The 22,799-nt window shown below is 38.4% G+C and overlaps 2 protein-coding genes across 2 annotated transcripts; both read left to right on the plus strand.

Annotated features, from left to right (window-relative positions):
- The first annotated feature begins 276 nt into the window (after window positions 1-276).
- Window positions 277-7,868, plus strand: stip1 (stress-induced phosphoprotein 1). Its single transcript, XM_077547382.1, has 14 exons — window positions 277-474; window positions 2,591-2,800; window positions 2,895-3,036; window positions 3,605-3,746; window positions 3,906-4,092; window positions 4,176-4,302; window positions 4,468-4,570; window positions 5,184-5,304; window positions 5,402-5,498; window positions 5,603-5,727; window positions 5,819-5,855; window positions 5,942-6,045; window positions 6,937-7,109; window positions 7,209-7,868. Exons 1-14 carry the CDS (start codon window positions 466-468, stop codon window positions 7,279-7,281), a joined length of 1,650 nt encoding a protein of 549 aa, XP_077403508.1. The 5' UTR covers window positions 277-465; the 3' UTR covers window positions 7,282-7,868.
- A 1,220-nt stretch (window positions 7,869-9,088) lies between these two features.
- On the plus strand, window positions 9,089-22,584 carry rps6ka4 (ribosomal protein S6 kinase, polypeptide 4). Its single transcript, XM_077546853.1, has 18 exons — window positions 9,089-9,965; window positions 11,063-11,134; window positions 12,103-12,170; window positions 12,429-12,579; window positions 12,675-12,790; window positions 14,607-14,714; window positions 14,828-14,908; window positions 16,278-16,381; window positions 16,889-17,039; window positions 17,121-17,282; window positions 17,514-17,639; window positions 17,725-17,858; window positions 18,006-18,099; window positions 19,015-19,185; window positions 19,332-19,523; window positions 19,609-19,768; window positions 20,407-20,570; window positions 20,667-22,584. The coding sequence occupies exons 1-18, from the start codon at window positions 9,878-9,880 to the stop codon at window positions 20,877-20,879; spliced, it is 2,355 nt and encodes a 784-aa protein (XP_077402979.1). The 5' UTR covers window positions 9,089-9,877; the 3' UTR covers window positions 20,880-22,584.
- The last annotated feature ends 215 nt before the right edge of the window (window positions 22,585-22,799 follow it).

A 22,799-nucleotide genomic window follows, 5' to 3' on the forward strand; every position in this document is an offset into this window, starting at 1 on the left:
TAGTTTTTTTACATAATCATTATTAAACTCTCCTGTTAATCCACCCATTGGTTTTAAGAAGTTTCCAACGAAAATTTGATTTACAGATTTTGGCAATGAAAAGGTCACCATCCAAACAAAACAATTCACGTTACGTTCAACAATATATTTATTAATGCAGAATAAGGTTTTGTGAAAGGGAAAACCTCAACGTCACTTATTTTATGTGCTACGCTCGCTTACTATTTCACAAGTTATTCAGAACACAAAACTACTTCTGAAGGACCCGAGGAGCTAGCTTGGTTCAGCTACAAAATCTTTCTTGATTTATGCATCGTAGCTACGCTGTTCCACGGTCTTCGTGAAGTTTCCGGGATGATCTTGCAAATGCGGATTTGCGACAGTCAACACTGGCAACCTGCACGTTGTTGAGGGGGCGGCGCTAGACCACACGGTAGTTTCTGGAAGGATCCTCATGCTTGCAACATGGAGAAAGTGAGTGTTCTACAAATCTCGTCTTCTCTGATTCCTAAAATCGTACATTTACACGTTTCAATTATTTATTCGTGATTATCTTCACCTATATCGCATTTGAGGATTGCGGAGATCCGGTTGTCTACTACTGAAACACTGTTATCGGTCAGCTAAGTTAGCTTGATTGTCCGTGGCTTGTGAGGTTAGCCAACCGCTAGTAACATGCCGTAGCCACTTGGCTGACTAGATTTTAATGTATTTTTTGGAACACTTAATATTGTAACAACGTTTAGGACATATGATTTATTGAGTTGTCGGTCAGCTATTAGTTTCTTGATTGCTGTGAAGACAGGATGCGCAAGTCACCATTGTCTACACGGTTCGATGACAAAAGTCAAGCGAATAATTCAAGGTGATGAATTATGAATTAACGTCTCCCACGTTGTTTAAAAATGCAGTGTAGTTCGCCTTCAGATCTGGCGTTTGCGTAAATATGTCACTGCAAGTACAAGCACACCGTTAGTGAACAACTAAGTTAGCATTAATCGGCTACCCTGAGCACTGTGAAGTGTGAAGACTGGGTAACTCCATTAAATTACACATTTTATTTCGTTTAATTAAAATGATATTTCTAAGGTCTGGCGTATTTATTCGAATACACGTGCTTCTGCAGTATTTCGGTTGCTTCAGTAGCCTGTACTCGGTCCGGAAGATCATTCTTGATGCACAGAGGGCTGCTGTCATGACTACAGGTTTTTTTTTTTGTACATACACTTATTAGCACTCTATTTTAATGTAATATCTCACGAAGGTTATAGGCCTAAAGGAGTTAAAAAAAAAGAAAAAAAGAAGCAAACTTTCACCAGAAGCCAGTAAGTTTGCTAAAAACACAGAACATTCTGGGTAGAAAGTGTGGTCCACGTCACACGCCTGAAGAGGGCACAATCGTTTTATTTGAGAGTATCCAAGTATCACGATGATGATGATGATGATGATGATGATGATGATGATGATGATGATGATGATGATGAGCTGTCTTTTGCCTCAAATTCATTTTGTCTTCTATCAGGGCTGCCTGCCCGGTCACAGACCTTGCGATTGCAGTCTTTGAAATTAGTCAGATAATGGATTTATGGAATATTTTTGTTATATCTTTAAAATTAAAATTAAAAGAATTGGAAAGAAAAAATACCTCAAATATTTACTGAATCTTTTATATCAGTGCCCACGGACACCCGGTATCTTATAGGACCACATGAGTAGCCTGTAGACCTGTTCTAAAAATAACTCGTCAATGATGAGACATAGTGATAGGAATGTTACATAAGTGATGTTTTGAAAATAGTCAAGGTTTTTATGCTGCCAATTCCGATACCAATTACCCTTGAGTGAGAGCTGTTGATACCGATCACATGGATTAGCTCTACATTGTTCAATTCTAGAGATGCTAACTAATGATGATTTGTCAATTATTTCTTTGACAAATTGATGAATCCAAAAACTTCCTTCCAAATCTCTTTCATCACTTTTATTCTACAAAACAGGACCTTATTCCAAATTAGCAGTGCAAATAATGTATAAACATAGTATGATTCAGTTATTGGTTTGGTCTGTATTGTGCAGTGTTAGGAAAAAGGGGAGGGGATGCTACACTGCACACAGGCTCGCTGCTTTCTCAAGAATCAGCCATCAATAATACACTGCTGGTATTTATTTTGTTCATTAAAACCTGTCTGTGTTTTCTGAAAACTTTTAAAGTGGGCATCTACACATTGCTTCAGGGTGGATTATAGCTATGTGGTTTGTGAATTTTTAAGTCTAGTTGCTCAATACACATTGTGTGTGTAATGCCATATGTCAGTTAATTAATATTAATTTACAATGTACGTTGGGATGAAGAGTGCATGAACAAATGAAAGACATGTTGTGTCACTTGTGTTGCACCTGTCTGACGTGAACAGATGCCTCTTAGTTATTGCTTGGCACTGGCGGCTGTTCATAGATGTTATCTAAATCAGGTCTGTATTGGCGAAAGTCAGCACGTCGTGTTTCTTAACCCTAAAAAAACTACATGAGCAACCGTGTCTATTATTTTCCGTTTGTGTGTTTCATGGATTTACTGCCTTCTGTTTCACAGGTGTCTGCATTGAAAGACCAAGGCAACAAAGCACTGAGTGCAGGAAATATTGACGAGGCGATTCGCTGCTACACTGAAGCCGTGACTCTCGACCCCAAAAACCATGTCCTGTTCAGCAACCGTTCCGCCGCCTACGCCAAAAAAGGCAATTATCAAAAGGCTCTCGAGGACGCTTGTGAGACCATCAAGATAAAGCCAGACTGGGGCAAGGTGAGGTCACTTTTGTTTAGTAGTAATCCTTTTGACAATACATTCCCCCGCAGTAATCTAAATTGGTGAACAATCTCCCATCTTGATCAAAAAGGGTTACTCCCGTAAAGCCGCGGCACAGGAATTTCTTGGACGACTCGAGCAAGCAAAATCAACGTACCAAGAAGGCATCCGGCATGAGCCAAACAATCAGCAGCTGAAGGAGGGTTTACAGAACATTGAGGCCCGCCTCGCAGGTAGATGTTTGTATATCCCCACAGAAAAGGCACCATGATTGGATGATGATCAAAGGCTGCTTAAATGATGAGACGAGAGTTACAAGGGCTTACGCTTTTAGTTGGCGTAAAGAGAATCAGGACACGTCAACAAAAGAAACTGGTCTTTAACATGTTTTAATAAACAAATGTTGACAACATTGGGAAAGGAACTTTGTTTTATGATCGATTAATAAAGGCGATGTATTCACACAGCTTTGTCACCTAATTTCACCTCTCGGGATGGAACTATATCCAAAACATTACAATACGATAAATATTAAGATATGAACCTCACAATTCGATAGTTATCACGATGTTGTGGGGAGGCGGCGATATTACAAGAGTTTACGATGCTGTATAAAAAATAAAATAAAAACTTATATGGGGAGAAAAAGCACAGCACAGTACAGTATTGTTTTTTTGTGCGTAATAGCAGCAGTGACAAGTAAACAAAAAACTGACTTGAGTCTTGGGTGTACAGTTATTGGAGTCAAGCCTTTAGAAGACCATGCTGATGATTATCTTCTTTTTTTTGTGTGTATTTCAGAGAAATCAATGATGAATCCTTTCGCCATGCCTAATATGTATCAAAAGCTGGAGAATGATCCTCGAACCCGCGAGCTCTTGGCAGATCCGAGCTACAAGGAGCTCCTGGAGCAACTCAGGAACAACCCTTCTGCGCTTGGCACGTATGTGCATTTATTTTGTCTGTGTGTATAAGAAACCTTAGGGGGGTGGAACAAGAAGTTTGGACAACATTGACATTGAAATAAAAATATCTCAAACCTATGTAGATCAGCTAATTCCTAATGATACCAAATGATGATGCCTGTTTATCTGGGTTGTAGGAAACTACAAGATAAAAGAGTGATGACCACACTGTCTGTGCTGCTGGGACTGAACTTGTCTGGAATGGATGAAGACGACGAACCCGCTCCTCCTCCTCCTCCTCCTCCTCCTACTGCCGCCAACAAACCTAAAGAGACGCAGCCTCCCCCTTCCACAAACAATGACCTTCCCGAAAACAAGAGAAATGTAAGTCAGCCAATCACGTTTTGTCCACGGGTGTCGTCATATGTGATTTTGAGTGTTCATTCTCTGCTTGGCACGTTTAATAGGCGTTGAAAGAAAAGGAACTTGGGAATGCTGCCTATAAGAACAAGGACTTCGATACAGCACTCAAGCATTATGAAGAAGCAATCAAGCATGATCCGAGCAACATGACTTATATTTCAAATCAAGCTGGTATGTACTTTTATAGTACGTAATGCAAATGGCAAACACAAATGTGCTTTTGGCAGGTTTATTTTGTGTGTGTGTGTGTGTGTGAAATGATTTGCTACTAGTTCAGAACTGTTAATATAGAACTGTCATTTCACACGTGAAATGTTCTTTTCATGATCCTTTTAGCTGTTTACTTCGAGAAGGGAGATTTTGAGAAATGCAGGGAGATCTGTGAGAAAGCCATTGATGTTGGCAGAGAGAATCGTGAAGACTACAGACAAATTGCCAAGTGAGTTCGCTTTTTTTTATTTTATTTGTTTGTCCTATATGAAGAAATTTAAGAAACTCTATCAGAAATGACTTCAGCAATTTGGAAAACTTGTATTATTTGGATGGGACACATTTTGTAGTTAATGATTGATTGACTACAAAAATATCTCTTACCTTAAAAAAAAAATCTTTTAAGATGTACATTAACTTCACCACAACTCGTGATATCAACTTTCTGCTGAAATACTTTACATCAATTGTCTTTCCATATGTTTCCTCCTTTAAGTCAAGGTTCACCAGTTCCGGTCTTCGAGGTCCGGAGTCCTGCAGGTTTTAGATGTTTCCGCCCACTAGCACACCTGATTCATATAATCAGTTCATCAGCATGCCTGATAACGATCCTGATCTTTAGTATCATATCAGGTGTGTTGGTAGGCGGAAACATCTCAAACCTGTAGGACTCCGGAACTGAAGGATCGGAATTGGTAAACCCTGCTTTTAAGTGATTGAACTCCTGTTTTTCAGTTTCATTTCGGGTGCCTTCACTGTAGAGAGTTGGACTCTCACAAAGAATGACATTTGGAAATAATACATTTTGTCTTAACATTTCTCTCATTTGTCTTTCTTTAAAGGGCTTTGGCCAGGATTGGCAACTCGTACTTCAAGCAGGAAATGTACAAAGAAGCAGTTCAGTATTTCAACAAGAGTTTAACAGAGCATCGCACCCCCGATGTCTTGAAAAAGTGTCAACAGGTGTCTGTCCCCATTTTTTATGCTGTATTATATTGTGTTTGTGTACACCTTTTATCAGGGAAAAAAATCGATACATTTTTTTAACCTATTTCTGCAGGCAGAGAAAATCCTGAAAGAGTTGGAGAAACAAGCCTACATTAATCCTGATTTAGCTCTGGAGGAGAAAAGCAAGGGAAACGAAGCCTTCCAAAAGGGTTTGTGTAACAGTTAAAAGCTTACATTGCTATACTGTTTGTTTGTTTGTTTTTTATGGTCCCCAAACAATTTCCCTGATTAACGTCTGTCGTGCTCCCTGTAGGAGACTATCCTCTAGCCATGAAACATTACACCGAGGCCATCAAAAGAAACCCAATTGATGCAAAGCTCTTCAGTAACCGAGCCGCCTGCTACACTAAACTGTTGGAGTTTCAACTTGCCCTGAAGGTGCTAATCAACATTGCCAAACACTATTAAGTTTTTAACATCACATCTGATCTCTCACATTTGAAATGTATTAACTTTTTTGTTTGTTCAGGATTGTGAGGAGTGCATCAACCTTGAGCCCAAATTCAGTGAGTTGGACGCCTTCGATTCCTTAGCGTGTATTTCATGCGACGTGTTATGCTCTGAAGTGTTAATTTATGAAATTGGTCCACAGTAAAGGGCTACACACGCAAAGCGGCTGCTTTGGAGGCAATGAAAGATTTTTCCAAAGCCATGGATGTGTACCAAAAGGCTTTGGAGCTTGATTCGTCTTCAAAGGTATTTCAGTCTGGTTTTATGCGACAAGGTTGGGTGTCAAAATTAGTATGATAATTTTGAGTTAATTTAAAGTTTCTTTAACGCCACATGTTTTTTTTCACGAGTAATTAGTGACCGCCCCTTACTTGGAAAGGCTGTACTAGGGGAATTCCAGATGCAACGCAGCAGACCACGTCCAAGTCAAAATTTTAGCAGTAATGCATTTCGTAATAATGCATACATTTGTGGAGACTGATGTCAAGTTGTATTTTACAATCTAAAACATTTACAGAATTTCATAAGTTACTTCATGTTCAAGATTAGTTAGCTCTTAAGATAAGACAAATGCACTGAGCTGTCGCCAATGTCTTACAAATGTAATTATGCGATCTAGTGGCAGAAAAATGACCTCAGCACAAGTCAATATCACACTCATTTTTTACAGTACATCTTTTTAATTTTAACTCAATTTCATGAATTATTATGAAATTACTGTATCAGTGACTAAAAGATGCACCCACATTTCATTTAGTTCAACATTTTTTACACTTTTGTGTTAACAAGAGTATGAAAACTTAGGGGGGAAAATTGTAAGTTTAGAACAGATGTAAAATTTGTGATTAATTGTGTTAACTATTGAAGACATGCAATTAATTTCGATTAAAAATTTTAATTGTCTGACACCCTTATTATCATTAAATCTAAATGTGTTACATTAGATGTTTTATTGATCATTAAGTAATTCAAACAATGAAATGTGTACCAAATTGTAAATGTGTTGTTAAATTGGAATTTTAGCATTGACTACTTCAGCACAAGATTTATTGCCCACAGCAGAGGGGAAAACAAAAACAAAAATGTGTTTTATGCCCGTCATGTGAATGACTTTCATCTTTTACCTTCTCCACTCAGGAAGCCACAGAAGGCTTACAGCGCTGCATGGTCAGTCAGGCTATGAGGAACGACAGTCCTGAGGAAGTAAAGCAAAGAGCCATGGCCGATCCCGAGGTGCAGCAGATTATGTCCGACCCCGCCATGCGCATGATTCTTGAGCAAATGCAGAAGGACCCTCAGGCGCTCAGCGAGTAAGTTTCACAACTTCTTTTCCTGCATCTGCATTTTGAACGGTTTCATAAGGAAAAATGTCATGGCTCTTTCCCCCCCCCCCCGTTTCTTTACTTCAGCCACTTAAAGAATCCTGTCATTGCAAAGAAAATTCAGAAACTCCTGGATGTCGGACTCATAGCCATTCATTGATGTGACACAAGCCAAGATGTGAAGAAAGGCCCAAAAAGGGGAACAAAATACAAATTCTGTCTAAATATTACATTGTATTTTTGTTGCCTTCAAAATTATACTCTGTGGTATCACTCAAACTGTGTGTTTTGGTTTTTTTAGCATTTCAAGTCCTGACTTTTATTAAATATGAATTCTTTGGCCACTTTGACACCAGATTCCAGACGACATGCTCCTAAAATTAAACGATGAATGGACATATCAACTATATAAGGCAACAGCGCCGTTGGGAGTTTTTAAAGGCCATTACTCACTGTAAAGACAGACCACGTTTTTTCTCTTAAAGCAAGGAAATTGTTCAAGAGCGATATACAATTTGAAGTTTCACAGTTGTCAATCACATGTTGGAATTGTTTGTTCTGAATGACTTGACTAAACGCGGTTATTCAAAGTTAGTGTCGATGAATTTGCTTTAACGTACGTCATCTCTTTACTTAATCTGGATCCACTGGTCTCTTTATATATGTGCTGTATGATTGTGGGCAACACATCAAATGAGACTCCTTCAAATGTCAGATATTCTAATGATTAAAATTAATACAGCAGCATACAGTGGTGTTTTTAATACATGAATACTGTACTATTCTGTAACATTGGTCGTATGTTGGTGGACCTTATCTCTTTACTTTTTTCCAGTTTGGCACCCAATAGGGCTGGAAAGTTGTGCCAGCCTACCGTCATGATTTTTATATAGGACATATATTTTTAATTGTCTTTACTTTTAATGCTCCATGTGATCCACTTCTCCATTCACCACATTTTTAATGAAGTCTCAATACGTATAAAATTGGCTATGATATTTGGTTGACTGTCCGGGATGATTATTTTTACTCACTCTCACTGCCATGATTTAAATACAAGTCCAATGAAGTTTCATTGAAACTTGTTGTGGAAGCAAAAATGTGACCATAGTGAAAGGTAGTTTCAATTTGTATTTATTTTTTCAGAAAGGAAATGGGGGTTCTTTTGAAGTCAATATAGTTGGTTCTTATTTGATGTTGAATTTTTATTTTATATTGAGTTTGTTTTTAATTCAACCAAAAATGCGTCAAAGAATAAACATGCAGTATTTGTTGAGTGCAAGATTAAAAGAAAAAGGTCACCAAGTATTGCTTAAAGTCAAGTGAAATATAATTCTCAAGTCAAACCACTGTTTGACTGTCTTCTGTGAAGACGTTCAGCAAATTAGCAATAGCAAAATAAATACATTTAAAATAAACACTGAAAGCGCGTGTAAAATATTAATTCACAAAGACGAAAACTGACATTTTTGTTTATAATTATCATAGTTTTGTGAAGATAAAATGTAGCTCCAGTTTTTTTTTTTTTTTTTTTTTTTTTTTTTACATAATTGGCAAAAATGTAAAAATGTTAGCTTTGTCATTTTGTCAGTTTTTTTTTTTTTTGCTATTCCATGCCACGCTGCATTTGAAGCAGGTCATAAAAAACTGGGACCCACCCAAGTTTATACTACATAGAAATGAACATACATATCTGCTTAAAATATAATTTTTTCTTTTTAGTTTATCTTTTGTAATATTTATTCCTTAGCCACTGTAGTAGGTGTTTTCAAAAATCAACTTGCATGAAATCAAACTGATTTCACTCTCTGCAATAAAGCTTCATATTGGTTTCTCTTTCTGAGAGAAGAAACAATAATAAAAACAGTTTTCCTGATACTAAATAATTTTACCTAATTTCTGACAGATTTGGCATCTGACACATTAATCGTGGCCCCGCCCGTATTTTTAATAGTCACGTGATGAGCGTCGCCCAGGTTGTGTTGAAAGCATCCTGCTAATATTAGCACTTAGCTAGCAGCTGACCAAACATCAAGTTATGTGTTGATATTTCTCGAACCAATGGAGGAAACATGAACGTGGCTCTAGCGGAGGCAGAGAAGAAAAGGAGCTCCCTCCTGCTCCAGCATGGCCTTGATCGCTGAGACCCGAGGAGGTTATTTATCAAGAAGACACTAGCCCCGGCTAACGCTACAAAGTTTGACGGACAAGAGCCATTTTCTAGCTACATTTCGGCTTGTCAATTTACTACGTAGCCGCACAGACTGTCTGAGAGCGAGTTGTCAAATCTTGGCGATTAAGACCGCGACTCATGCCAGTGGATTCATATTCATATTATTTGATCAATCTCAAGTGAGCGCTAACGTGAATGCGAGTGAATATACATTGACAACTCGAGCAACAAATGCTAACGCCGTTACCTAAACTTTCAGTGTAACACGTACATTGTTACCGAAATAAACAATCTCGCTTTTCGAGAAAGTATCGACGGACACACTTCAATAATCAGAATGTGAATGGTTTTTACAGCTCCTTTGTCTGTCGTGATAAAAACATCAGGATGTCAAACACCAGGATTAATACAAGGGCGACGTGTTTGTGCACATCTGTCCGTTCATTTCCCTAATCCTTGTACTCGCCACAATGCAGCAACAATAAATAATTTCTGGCTGCGCGGAGCGGGATATCGCAAATATAAAAAAAAAGTAACAATTCATCTCAGATAGTTCGTGTAGGGAACCACACTTGGTGGAGTTATGTCGGGGGACGCGTCTGATAGTAGCGATGACTCCGATGCACAGACAAATGAAAGAGCCTGTACCGTCAAGCATCAAATCACCAATGGTAAGTCAACATTCTGATAAGGTTGTTTATCAATCACGACCTTGGCATTATTGAGGGAAATACGGTATATTACTTCATGACAGCAGGATGACACAAACACAAGTGTGAAGCTGTGTAGAAATATTTTATATAAATAAGAAGCTGTACTGTTTTGCATGAAATCATTTTTCAATTTATAATTTAGACAAGATCCCACTCCAGTCATTGTTGACAGGTCTGTTTTAGTTTAGATCCAGAGATCTTAAACGTGCCCAAAAATTCAGGCAGTACCAGCCTACCCTCGCCATAACCCTCAGAGCATATAGGGTGTTGTCATGAAATAGTAGTTAAAAAAGAAAGAAAGTACAAAGCGGGATTCGAACCCGTCTCCCTGTACTTTCAGGCCGAATGCCTCCCTTAACCATTATGCCACAAGATAGTACACATTTAACAGCGAAGAATTAGTATTTTGTACGATTCATGGCAAAATTGTTGTCAAGTTGTCAGTCACGGCAAAACATCCACTTTGTGTAATTTTTTCCCCCCCATCAAGTCAATGTATTAAATAGGCAGTTGTTCAACGTGGCTCGACTTTAAAATTGGAACCTGATTCTTCTGTCAATAAATAACATTTTTGTACATAAACAGTAGGGCTGAGCAATTAATTGAAATTTAATTACAATTTCAATTATTACACTTCACAATGCCAAAATCACTTCAGCATAATCGTAAACAAAAAATATCATCATTATTAATGCTAATTTTTTAGAGTTGATTAAATTTACATTTGCACCTTTTTTATTTTAAAATGACTAATTTAATACATCTTGTTTGGTCCAAGAGGAGCTTGCATAATTATAGTGTTTCAAAGAAATGTATTTGTCTTAATATTTTTGACATGTTTAAACATTTTCTTGTTTTGTTCCAAAAAAACAAATGTTTGTCCTAATCGTGATTTTGATTGTTACCAAATTAATCGTCATTAATATTTTCTTTTTATTTGTTTTGACCACTTTTGCATTTTCTCTGTCATTTTGCCAACAATCACAAAATAAACTTGTTACATATTTGAATTCATGCATCTATGCAAAATATCTTTCTCCCCTTTCTGCCACCAGCTAACCTCACAGGACACACTGAGAAGGTTGGCATGGAGAACTTTGAGCTCCTCAAGGTGTTGGGCACTGGAGGTAAAAAAAAAAACTGTATAGCTTACCTGGTGAATAACTTAAATAGATTCTACTTGTACTGGGAGAAATACGCATTGCCCATTCATGATCATATACATCTTTAGTTTTCAGTAACCTGGGATACTTCTGTATTTAAACCATTATAGAAAAAAATACAAATGGGTCTTTATTGAAATGCAATTAAATGCAGAGCGGTTAACCTGTAGAAATATATAACTATCACTTAATTATTAGTATAATTAATATTAATGCTTCTAAGAATAAATCACACAATTAACTCTTTGACTGCCAGACGTTTTCAGAAAAGGGATGCCGTGGGTGCCAGCCGATTTAAGCATTTTGACTGATCTTTCAAGGTCCACAGAAAATTATGTGTTTGGACTATGGAAACACACATACTACCAAATGAAAGATTGGACTCATCTTTCATCAGAAAAAAAAGTTGTTTGTTTCTACCTTATTCCGTTTTTGAGTAATCAACAATAGAAAATGGTTAGTTTCACCTCTGTCTTCAAACAAACGTCTTTTAACGTCTTTGGCACTCCTCCATAGGATTTTACTAAACGTTATTTAACGTTTTTGGCAGTCAAAGAGTTAATGAAATATTTACTGCACTTTGCAATGACATTCCAACAGTGCACATTGCACACACATGTTTTTAAATAAAGACAGCCGTTTCCAAACATTTTAGTGCTACTGGCCCATTTTCACGTCAAAAATAAAAACAAATCATTACAAATTTCACTCTTCAATTAGCTATGCTTCAATGAGCTGTGGCCTTTTGGCGGATTCCAACAAGTATTATGACACTGACACTAACTGTGCAGTGTTTGTTATGCCTTTATAATTCCATGATGAATAAACTTGTCAGTTGTTGCCTGTTAGCCTTTGTTTGTTTTCTGGGTAGCTGTCATCTTTGAACTAACATATTTTTTTATTTTTTTATGTGTGTGTTTGTTTAAATCCAGCGTATGGAAAAGTGTTTTTAGTGAGGAAGAACAGCGGTCACGATGCAGGCCAACTATATGCGATGAAGGTAAGCCTAAAAGTCCAAGTATGTTTGCATAGCTGTGTATTAACCCAGAGAGAGGCTAAATTGGCCACTTATTTCCCAAGACTTGAAAGAGAAAACTGTATACACTGGATATAAAAAGTCTACACACCCCTATACAAATGCCAACTTCTTTGTAAAAAAAAAAAAAATCAATAAAAAATGTTTCATAATTTGTACAACACTATTCAGTATGTCATGACATAAAGCACGAATAGTAATTTGAAAACGACGACTCTACAGGTGCTAAAGAAAGCGGCTATCGTTCAGAAGGCTAAAACCACAGAACATACTCGCACCGAGAGGCAGGTGCTGGAACACATCCGCCAGTCGCCCTTCTTAGTCACACTTCATTATGCCTTTCAAACACAAAGCAAGCTGCACCTTATCTTGGGTGAGTGGAGGTCACTCAACGAATTATGATGCCTTTCAGGTTTTTCTTGTGGACTTGTATTTTTTTTCTTGGAATGTAATTTTGTGTTTTTATAGACTATGTGAGTGGAGGGGAGATGTTCACTCATTTATATCAGCAAGATCACTTTTCTGAGGAGGCGGTGCGCATTTATATCGGAGAAATAATCCTGGCTTTGGAGCATCTGCACAAGGTTTGTCTTCCTCTCTATATAAACGTGCAGGTACTAAATTTCAATACATTCGGGTAGTGGGAGGAGAATGCATTATTGCCTAATAAAGCTACAAATTGCCAATAGTGTATATTGAAAAGATTACATACTTTAGCAAACAGTTCAACACTTAAGAATGTTTAACACTTAAACAAAAAAAAAATCATTAATCTTATTTAACTCTTTGACTGCCATGGACATTAAAAGACGTCAAGTAAAAACCTACGGAGGGCCGCCAATGACGTTAAAAGACGTCATCCAATTTATTTTTTTTGAAACGGGTGGGGGAAAGCCTTGGCCAGCTGCTGTGAAAGTTTCAAGCAGATCTAGTTAGCCTAATGACTATTTTTGGCCCCTAGATGGCAGCAATGACTCTCTTTTGACAAGATTGGGTAGGCGTCAGGAGAAGACGTGAGGCGGAGCTAGAGGTGACAATGGCTGGGGAAGGGAAGAAAACATGGCGACCGGTTGCAAGCAGCTCACGGTCGAGCAGTTTTTTTTCAAAGACGAAAAGCATCGACCAACGCTAAAGAGCACATTGATGACGACGATGATCATCATCGATGATGATGATGATGGTGACTCCGAGGTTGGAAGCATTGACGCGGCAGTAGAAGACGTGAGGCGGAGCTAGATGGCTGAAGAAGCGAACAATGGCGACCGGTTGCAAGCAGCTCACACTTGGGAATTTTTTTCAAAGACGAAAGTCATCGACCAACGCTAAAGAGCACATTGATGACGACGATGATCATCATCGATGATGATGATGGTGACTCCGAGGTTAACGCTGAAGTTACAAGCGTTGACGCGGCGGCTATGACGACGTCATAAAGGTTCACCGGCTAGCGATGCTAACACCGGAAAACGCGGAGCACAACCGAGCATGCTCAGGTGGACGTTCAATCGGACGACGAAGAGTGCCCCGAGTCCAATGCATATTCATCGGAGGAGTGGGTACAGTCTGCTACTTGCTATTCCCCGGAAAAAAAGGCCGTCAAGAAAGTGTAACGTCTGCACGCGAAAGGAGCCATCGCAAGTGAAACTAATCTGTTGTGCAAATCCTGCTGCGTCTCCTTGCACGCATGGGAGCGTTACAAAAAGAAAAACTGTATTTGAAACATCCACATAATTGTAAATAGTACCACAGTTGCACACATTTGTAAATAGTTTGCGAAATTGTTTTGTCAAATTGTTACACTGTTGAATGGAAATAAACGTATTTTGCAACCAAAAAACACTTTTTCATTGTTGGTGATAACGTTTTACAGAAGTAAAGCACTATTTAGGTGTTTGTGGCATCATTCATGGACAAAAAGAAGTGTACAATTCACTAGAGTGCATGAAATAACATCGTTTCACAAAAAGCTCTTTTTCTCCGCTTTTTGTTTCAAAACAGAGAATTTCGGTGAAACTAACCATTTTCTATTGTTGATTACTGAAGAACGGAATAAGGTAGAAACAAACTTTTTTTTCTGATGAAAGATGAGAGTTCAATCTTTCATTTGGTAGTATGTGTGTTTCCATAGTCCAAACACAACATTTTCTGTGGACCTTGAAAGATTAGTCAAAATGCTTAAATCGGCTGGCACTGGCGACATCCCGTTTCTGAAAACGTCTGGCAGTCAAAGAGTTAATTGTGGTATGGTCATTACCAAACACTTAATAAATATAACAGTAATCTCAAAAATGAGTAATTTTTCATAATAATTGATAGTTTGTGTTCGGAATTTAACGTTCACAATATCTGCTGATAACGACCTGTTTTAATCAATGGAATTGTCATGTTGTGTTTGTGCAGCTCGGGATTGTGTACCGTGACATTAAATTGGAAAACATTCTCCTGGACAGTGAAGGTCATGTGGTATTGACAGATTTTGGACTCAGCAAAGAGTTTCTGCAAGAAGAGGTATTCTACAGTAACACAAAGTAGATGATATGAGCATTGGTGTTGGAAACTGTTACTGATTGCAGAAAGTTTTGTTTTTAACTGTTTTTTTTTTTCATTCCCTAATCTTATAGAAGGAAAGAACCTACTCTTTCTGTGGTACCATTGAGTACATGGCGCCTGAAATCATCAGGGGGAAAACAGGTCATGGCAAGGTAGAGTCACAGTAGTAAATATATATCAATGTAGCAATAGTATTTTTTTGCACATTAAAATTCGATATGCTGTACAAACATTTCGATGTTTCAGTATGGATTATGAGGACAGTAGCATAGCAGTTAGCACATCTGACTCACAATGGAAAGGTTCTGGGTTCGAGGCTCGGCTCAGCCTTCCCTTGTGCATTTCTGCGATAAGTTCCTAAAAGATTCTAAATTGCCCATAGAATGTGAATCTAACTTTTGTTCTGTAATTTTATTATTTGGGGACTATAGATGGAAACTAGAATAGTGTTACATCTGGTACAGACATCTTTTATTGCTCTTTAAATAAGCTAAACTGCAAAAAAAAATGTTTCGTCAAAAAAAAAACAATTAGTAATATGCAAACAGTTATTGGTCGTAATAGCATTAACTTTTTTTTTTTTTTTTACACGTTTAGCTAGGCTGGGCAGATGTGATGTGCTCACCATGTTCTTGAGTAAGTTTTACTCTAAACAGAGTAAAATTTACACTAGGAAAAGTTAAAAAAAAATAATAATAATAATTAAAGGGTTGAGCAAACAGTAGGAGTGGCATAGCTTAGGTGGTCTCCCAAAATGAAGGCTGTGAGTTTGGTCCTCAACCCTTGTGTAACTTTTATTATTTTAATAAACTAGTCAAATTTAGTCAAAATCGTTGGAAAATATACTTGGAATTTCTGAGTGACAAATCTTTAACAGTTTTTTTTCTTATCCGTGGCATAGGTAAATTCTGTCGTACACACAAAAAATGAGTAAAATGTACATTTTACTCTCTTACAAGTGTGGGACCAAATAGCCTCTTTTTAGAGTAAAATTTGCTCTACAGAATTTACTGTGTAATGATTTTGGTCCATGGTTGTACGCTGTAAACATATTGTACTTTTTTTAATTTATTTTTTATAAATGTCATAGGTTTGATCTTATGGATTTCAAACAGTCACTGATAGTGCAGTGCTTCATTAGCTTCAGTGCAGTTCCCATCCCACTCAGTGATGGTGGAAATGTGAGCGTGAATGACTGACTGAGGGTGTGATTCACCTCTCACCCAAAGTCAGCTGGGACCGCCTCCAGCTCCTCCTACAGCATATAAATGAAAGGTGGATGGCTGAATATGTTGCGTGAACTACAATAAAAAGCAAATCTTGCATTAGCATTTGTAATGCCAGCCCACTGTTACACAAACTATTCAGTGTGCCAATGAGAGGGAGAGGCAGCGTTAATCGATGTTTGTCTGTATGTGCCCCATCATTACTAGTCAGTGCCCTGTAATTGGAAGAAATTAACAAACAACAGTCATTCACGTCTGCATACATTGTTGACTTTCCCTTCATGTGATGATGCAGTCAGTGGATTGGTGGAGCCTTGGAATCCTGATGTTCGAGCTGCTGACGGGAGCGTCTCCATTTACTTTGGAGGGAGAGAGGAACTCCCAAAGCGAGGTGTCAAAGTGAGTCAAGCCAACATATTTTTATGAGAATTTAATGAGAAATCATATAAAATAAAAATTAAGCGCCGTGACGAGCACTCTTTGCAGTTACAGAAGACAATTAGGGCCAGTGAAGAGAAAAAAATAAAACGTTTGGCAGGATTCTCACTTTATTCTCAGAATTCTCGCTTTAAAGTCAGAATTCTGAGAGTAAAGTCCGAATTCTCACTTGAATTCTGAGAATAAAGTCCGAATTCTCACTTTAAAGTGAGAATTCTGACTTCATCACTGCTACTATTATTCTGACTTTAAAGTCAGAATTCTGAGAATAAAAGTCAGAAATCTCACTTTAAAGTGACAATTGTCACAATTCTTACTATTAAGTAAGAATTATGTGATTAAAGTGAGAATTCTGAGTTTTTTTTAAAAGTCAGAATTCTCACTTTAAAAAAAAAAAGTGAGAATCCTGCCAAACTTGCACATATATGACAGACAAGTAACACATATGTTCCATCCCAATTCTCTCAGACGTATTCTCCGCTGTGATCCACCATTCCCCTCTATGATTGGACCCACTGCTCAGGACCTAATTAGGAAGCTGTTGGTGAAGGATCCTCACAAGAGGCTCGGTTCTGGAGCGCGGGGTGCTGCAGACATCAAGACCCATGCTTTCTTTAAGGTTCAACTTCTCAAATGAGCTCTAACGATGCTCACTCACACCATTTTATTTTAACACCTGCAATACGCATTTTCCTAATAGGGACTGAATTGGGACGACCTTTCCCAGAAAAAGATTTCCAGCCCGTTCAAACCTGAGCTAAAGAGTGAACTTGACGTGGGGAACTTTGCCGAGGAGTTCACTGGGATGGATCCAGTCTACTCTCCAGCGAGCACACCCCCAAGCACTGACCGCCTCTTCCAGGTCAGTCCTTGTTTGACCCGTTACTTACCAAATTGGGACCTGAAAAATAACAGTATTCACAGGCTCCGATATAAACTACTGTACTCCCAAAAAGTGTGGGATATTTGGCTTTTGGATGAACCTAAAATGCTGTTCAATGTTTCAGTACCTTTTGCCGTTCTCTGCAATACCACACTGTTTAACGTTGGCTAACGTGTATGTACCCAATATCTCTTGTATTTATTATCCCAGGGCTACTCTTTTATTGCGCCTTCCATCCTGTTCAACAAAAATGCTGTAATGGGAGACTTTTTGGAATCCCGGGTTCCCGCCGACCGACCAGGTTCTGCCACCGTCCAGCGCAGTGCAATGTTAGCGGTATGGAAGTTAAAAAACTTAAATCAATTCATCAGCCTGTATATTTTTTTTGTATCATGTGTTTCCCCGATCATTTTTATTTTAGGAATCCCAGTTTTTTCTGAACTATGAGCTGTGCCTCCACGGGCCACCCTTAGGTGAGGGGAGTTTCTCTGTGTGCAGACAATGCAAACATAAGCAAAGCGGACTTGAGTACGCAGTCAAAATTGTCAGCCGCAGGTGAGCTTGAGGCCTCCAATAACTTTTCTTTTTCTTTTGTTATTGACCCTGGATGATGGATGGATGACCGCCATACAACTACTCCCATATGCCTACTTCTATCTCGATTTCTTTCTGTAAATAAAGCCAATGTTTTGTCTTCTTTAGAATGGAAGTCAACACCCAGAGGGAGATTGCTGCTTTGAGGCAATGTGAGGCTCACCCAAACATCGTTAAGCTGCATGATGTCTATACGGATCAGGTAAATTGGCAAAGAAATTAAACCTGCCACTTGGCAGAACAATTCAGTATGGTACAAGGTCAGGGTTTTTCGCCAGAAAACTTGCTTATCCCGGGAAAAAAAAAATCCTCACGGGGAAGGCGGACAACGAATGACGTGCTGAATCTTATTCAATGGGGAAGGGGGGGGGGGGGTCACAGATTGACAACTTGTGTCAACATCCAGCAATTAGTACTTGTTGCTAGGGCTGGGCAATATGGGCAAAAAAAAAAAAATCTCAATTTGTATTTCATTCTGGCCGATTATGATTTTAATCAAAGTAATAAACCCAACAAACATTTATTTAAAGGTTTCTTTTATTGAAACATAAATCCTGAGCAAAATGTTCAGACAACAATATTGTATGCTGATTTTAAATCAATCTTAACGTAAACTTAACATTCCTAGCTTGTGTAGAAAACAGCTATTCATAAGAGTACTGTATTTTTTACAGTATATGCATCTCGATTTCTAGATTTAGCTCATTTTCAACAATTCGATTTTTAAAATGACGATTAATCGAATTAATTTGATTTGTCCACTTGTTGTTGTACGGGAGGGACAGGCATGTCGCTTAGCCTGGCGTTGGGGGTTAGGGTTAGGAGCAGGAGACAACGCAGTTAACCGAGAAATGCCACTTGTGTGCTACAAATTGAATGGAATGTGGAAAAACACAAAACAAAATATTTTGACTAAATAGTGACACATAATGCACTGCCGGATTCCCTAATTTTTTGCCCCCTCAGTGTTGTGTTTTTTTTGTTGAATTCATTGACAGGCCACACTTAGCTGTTTTGATGTCACACTTTTAATGTGCAGCTAAATCATACCGTTGGAAGCTCAACTGAACTGTATTGCATATAAGAGAAATCATTTAACACTGTCTTCTTGTATCAGTACCATACCTACTTAGTTATGGAGCTTCTGCGTGGAGGCGAGCTGCTTGAAAGGATCAAGAAGAAGAAATTATTTGGCGAAGCGGAAGCCAGCCAGCTGCTGCAGAGCCTGGTCTCAGCTGTCAGTTTCATGCATGAGGCTGGAGTCGTGCACAGAGATCTAAAACCAGAGGTGGGCCAGTGTAAACGGAAATACAAATATATATATATATATATATACTCAACAAATAAAAATAAATCGTTGCCTTGCTTTGGAAGGGCGGGGAAATATACGAGAAGACAAATTTAAAACCAGTGTTTTTGTGTTTACCTTTTCAGAACGTGTTGTTTACAGATGAGGGCGAGAACTCCGTTCTCAAAGTCATCGATTTTGGCTTTGCCCGATTGTGTCCTGCTGGCAGCGCCCCGCTGCAGACGCCGTGCTTCACACTGCAGTACGCCGCGCCCGAACTTTTTGAGAGCGCAGGGTACGACAAAGCCTGCGACCTCTGGAGTCTTGGGGTCATCCTGGTAATCAAACCTTAAAATTGCTGATTCTGAGGCATGCGTGGGAAACGCCAAGGTCCTGATCTCCAATCTGTGTGCGTTTTATCAGTACACCATGCTGTCAGGCCAGGTGCCGTTCCAGAGCGAACAGGTGGGGATGACCTCGTCTTATGCTGCCGATATCATGCAGAAGATTAAAGAAGGAGATTTCTCCTTGGATGGGGAGCCATGGAAGGGTGTGACAGAAGATGCTAAAGAACTTGTTAAAGGTAATTTAATTTGCCACTCTTCTCTGTAGGAGACTGGAATGTGGATTCTAAATTTGTTCTTAAGACTATGTGGTTGTTGTTTTTTCTTCACACCCTCTAAGAGTTGTTTCTACTAGTAATGGGCACACATTTTAAATTGTCTTTAAGAATGCCTTCAGTATACAACAAAAACAAAGGAATTGACCTGTTCCAAAATGCTTTTGGAGGGGACTGCATGGTTAAAAAAAAAAAAAAAAAAAAATTAAAGACAAGAATGACTAATTAAAAAGCCTCATCATCAGCTGATCTCCCTTGCTTCAAGTCTCTTTAGATTTTTTTTTTTATCATTACCTTTTGGGCATGTATATACCAACGACAGATCTTAAAGGGGGTTTGCTGCACATTTAGGTTTTGTATTTTGTTTCTAACAATTCGTCCAAGCTAAAATGTGTTAAAACATCCCTAGAACTTTCTACCCATTTCAAATTTGCATTTTCCTTTAAATGGTAAGCGTCTAGGGTTTTCCCCATAACACAAAATCTGTATTTTTGTATTTTTTTTTTTCATTGACACAATACACATTTTATAAATAATAACGTGTAATGTGAGCGTTCATCGTTGGACATTCCCTCAACCCTTCAATTGTCTTCCGATTGAAGGACTACTGACAGTGGCTCCCGAGAGGCGCCTCAAGCTCTCGGATCTGAAAGAGAACAGCTGGCTACAGGGCGGAGCCTCCATGTCCACTACACCTTTGTGCACCCCCGACGTGCTTGAGTCCAGCGGGCCCACCGTGCGCACTTTTGTCAACGCCACTTACAAGGTAAGGTAACAAGCTGTACTGTTAACCAATTATTTTATTTTTTTAAATAAACTTCGACAACAAAGTGAGACTTTTTTGTCATTTTCCCGCGGCCAGGCTTTCAACCGTGGTAAGCGAGAGGGCTTCTTTCTAAAAAGTGTTGACAACGCCCCGCTTGCGAAACGGCGGAAACTCAAAATGACAAGCACAGGCGTAGAGACCCGATGGAGTTCATCCTCTTCATCCTCCTCTTCTTCCACTTCCTCCTCTGCCTCTGCAAAAGCCTCGAAAGCACAGCCAAAGCAAAATGTCAGCCCAAAGCAGAGCTAGCCTTTAGCAAACACATCAAGATTATGTCATGCAGAATTGCTCAGACAAGTAAAAAATGTACAGATGAAAAAAACAAGTGTTGGTTTAACTGTGGTGGTTGGAATTCCACTTGATTACAAAGTCACGGAGGAAACTAACTGAAATTGAAGTCATCATGACACATTTTCCTACAAATTACAAATTTTGTCAAGCTGTAGTTGGGATGTGAAGATGCACAGAAATTCAGTATGTGGCCTTTAGGGAAATGCATAAAATATGCATGCTTTGTATTGTCTCACTATACAACAGTAACTTCACACACTAAAATTATTTTTAAAATGGAGATATATTCACTGTGGGGAAAAACAGTGCCTGGCTTTGTAGGGTAAAAGGGAAAAACGAGCCATTTATGAGCCGAAGCCATATTCACAAACGTCAGTCACAATTGAGCCGAGTGAATACACACATTTGCACATGGCGGATGCAATGATGATATCAGAAACGTGCATATTTAATCATGTGTCAATATTGGAGAGGTTACACCTTCACAACTCTGCTTTGACAAGTGTTATGCTAGTTTTTGTTGTTTTTTTCCTCTTTTGGCTGGTCAATAATAGTTTGCACTTTGGGCTGAGAATGTAAATGATCAAAACGGAGCTTTTTCATCCTTTATAGGACAAGTCACACTATTTAAAAAAAGAAAGGAGAAAAAAAAAAGTCATTTTCAATAAGAGCTGTCCGCTTACAGAAACTTTTTAAAGTGGTTGCAGCTCAAATATTTTACATTACTTTTCAATCGTTTACTTAACGAAGAGTTTGACTTTCAGTGTTGGGAGCATCCACAAATTGCAAAGGTGTTTTTACGTGCTGTAAATTATTTGCCTTATGTACCGGTCAATTTCAAGCATGCATGTCTGTTGAGATACAATTTCCCTTACATTTGGCTTGATCAAAAATATTCAAGTGTGTGTTAGTGTCCTGCCAGAAAAGTGTGGCGAGTCCGTCCAGTCAGTTATTGGGCGGACTTCTTCACCTGAAATGTTTTTACAGCTCTGATGTTAAATGATCACATTTGTAATTGATCAGAATGAGACACTTAATTATGACTTTAGTTTGGATCTCTGGAAGCCACCATGTGAGATCTGCTGTATATATTTTGGGTTTACCAAGAAAAATTAGGTTATTGTAATAATTGAAAGTGTTTTAATGGTATATTTGTGTCCTAATGTGTTTTTTTATGTTTTTATTTTTTACATGTTGCACAGTCGTTTTATCAATAAAATCCACTTCAGCTTTAAAGGTGCATTTATTATGTGTAATTGACTTTAATGCTGTGGTAATGGGGTGCGTATTAAATAGGCTTTTGTGTACCAGGACTGTGAATGTCTGTGTGATTGTGAGAATGTGTACGTCGCTGGGAGGTCACTTGTATTGTCGTTTGTGTACCAAATGAAGCATTATTGTGTGATTTTGTTCCTTAAATTGGTTGCTGCCTTAGTCTTCTTCTTTTATTTTAAATTTTAAATTAAACTTGTTTGTTAATGAGCATTTCACTTAAACTGTGCAGATTGGTGTGGATAGTTTTGTAGTAAATGATTTTCAGTATCCTGTTCCTTTTTTTTTTCAACTTGACTATTGTATTGCGATGCGCTGTCATTGATGTAACTGGGATTTATTTGCACCAAGACCATTTGTTTTGTTGCAAAATAAATATTACTTTTCAATAGATGCTTCTTCCTCTGTCATCTGTACTCAATTGTTTTAAATGCACATTAAGATATTCATGTTGGGTGTAATTTATCTTTTAAAGTTTGTCAGAGTTTCATGTGAAGTCACGAAATTCTGATGTTTCATGGCTCTTTTGAGCTTGGAAGTTGGCACAATGCATTGAAATGACTCGTAAAACCTGAAGGGGGAGCTCAAGAGCAAATAAAATCCATA

Source organism: Vanacampus margaritifer, chromosome 16 (assembly GCF_051991255.1).
Source record: "Vanacampus margaritifer isolate UIUO_Vmar chromosome 16, RoL_Vmar_1.0, whole genome shotgun sequence".
In the NCBI taxonomy this organism is placed as follows: Eukaryota; Metazoa; Chordata; class Actinopteri; order Syngnathiformes; family Syngnathidae; genus Vanacampus; species Vanacampus margaritifer.

Bases quoted from the DNA above. Each gene is read 5' to 3' on its own strand.
- stip1 (XM_077547382.1), top strand. The intron at 3,747-3,905 runs GTATGTGCATTT...TCTGGGTTGTAG, and splicing joins AACCCTTCTGCGCTTGGCAC to GAAACTACAAGATAAAAGAG. The intron at 7,110-7,208 runs GTAAGTTTCACA...TCTTTACTTCAG, and splicing joins GACCCTCAGGCGCTCAGCGA to CCACTTAAAGAATCCTGTCA.
- rps6ka4 (XM_077546853.1), top strand. From the start codon at position 9,878: ATGTCGGGGGACGCGTCTGATAGTAGCGATGACTCCGATGCACAGACA. The intron at 12,791-14,606 runs GTTTGTCTTCCT...GTGTTTGTGCAG, and splicing joins CTTTGGAGCATCTGCACAAG to CTCGGGATTGTGTACCGTGA. The intron at 14,909-16,277 runs GTAGAGTCACAG...GTGATGATGCAG, and splicing joins GGAAAACAGGTCATGGCAAG to TCAGTGGATTGGTGGAGCCT.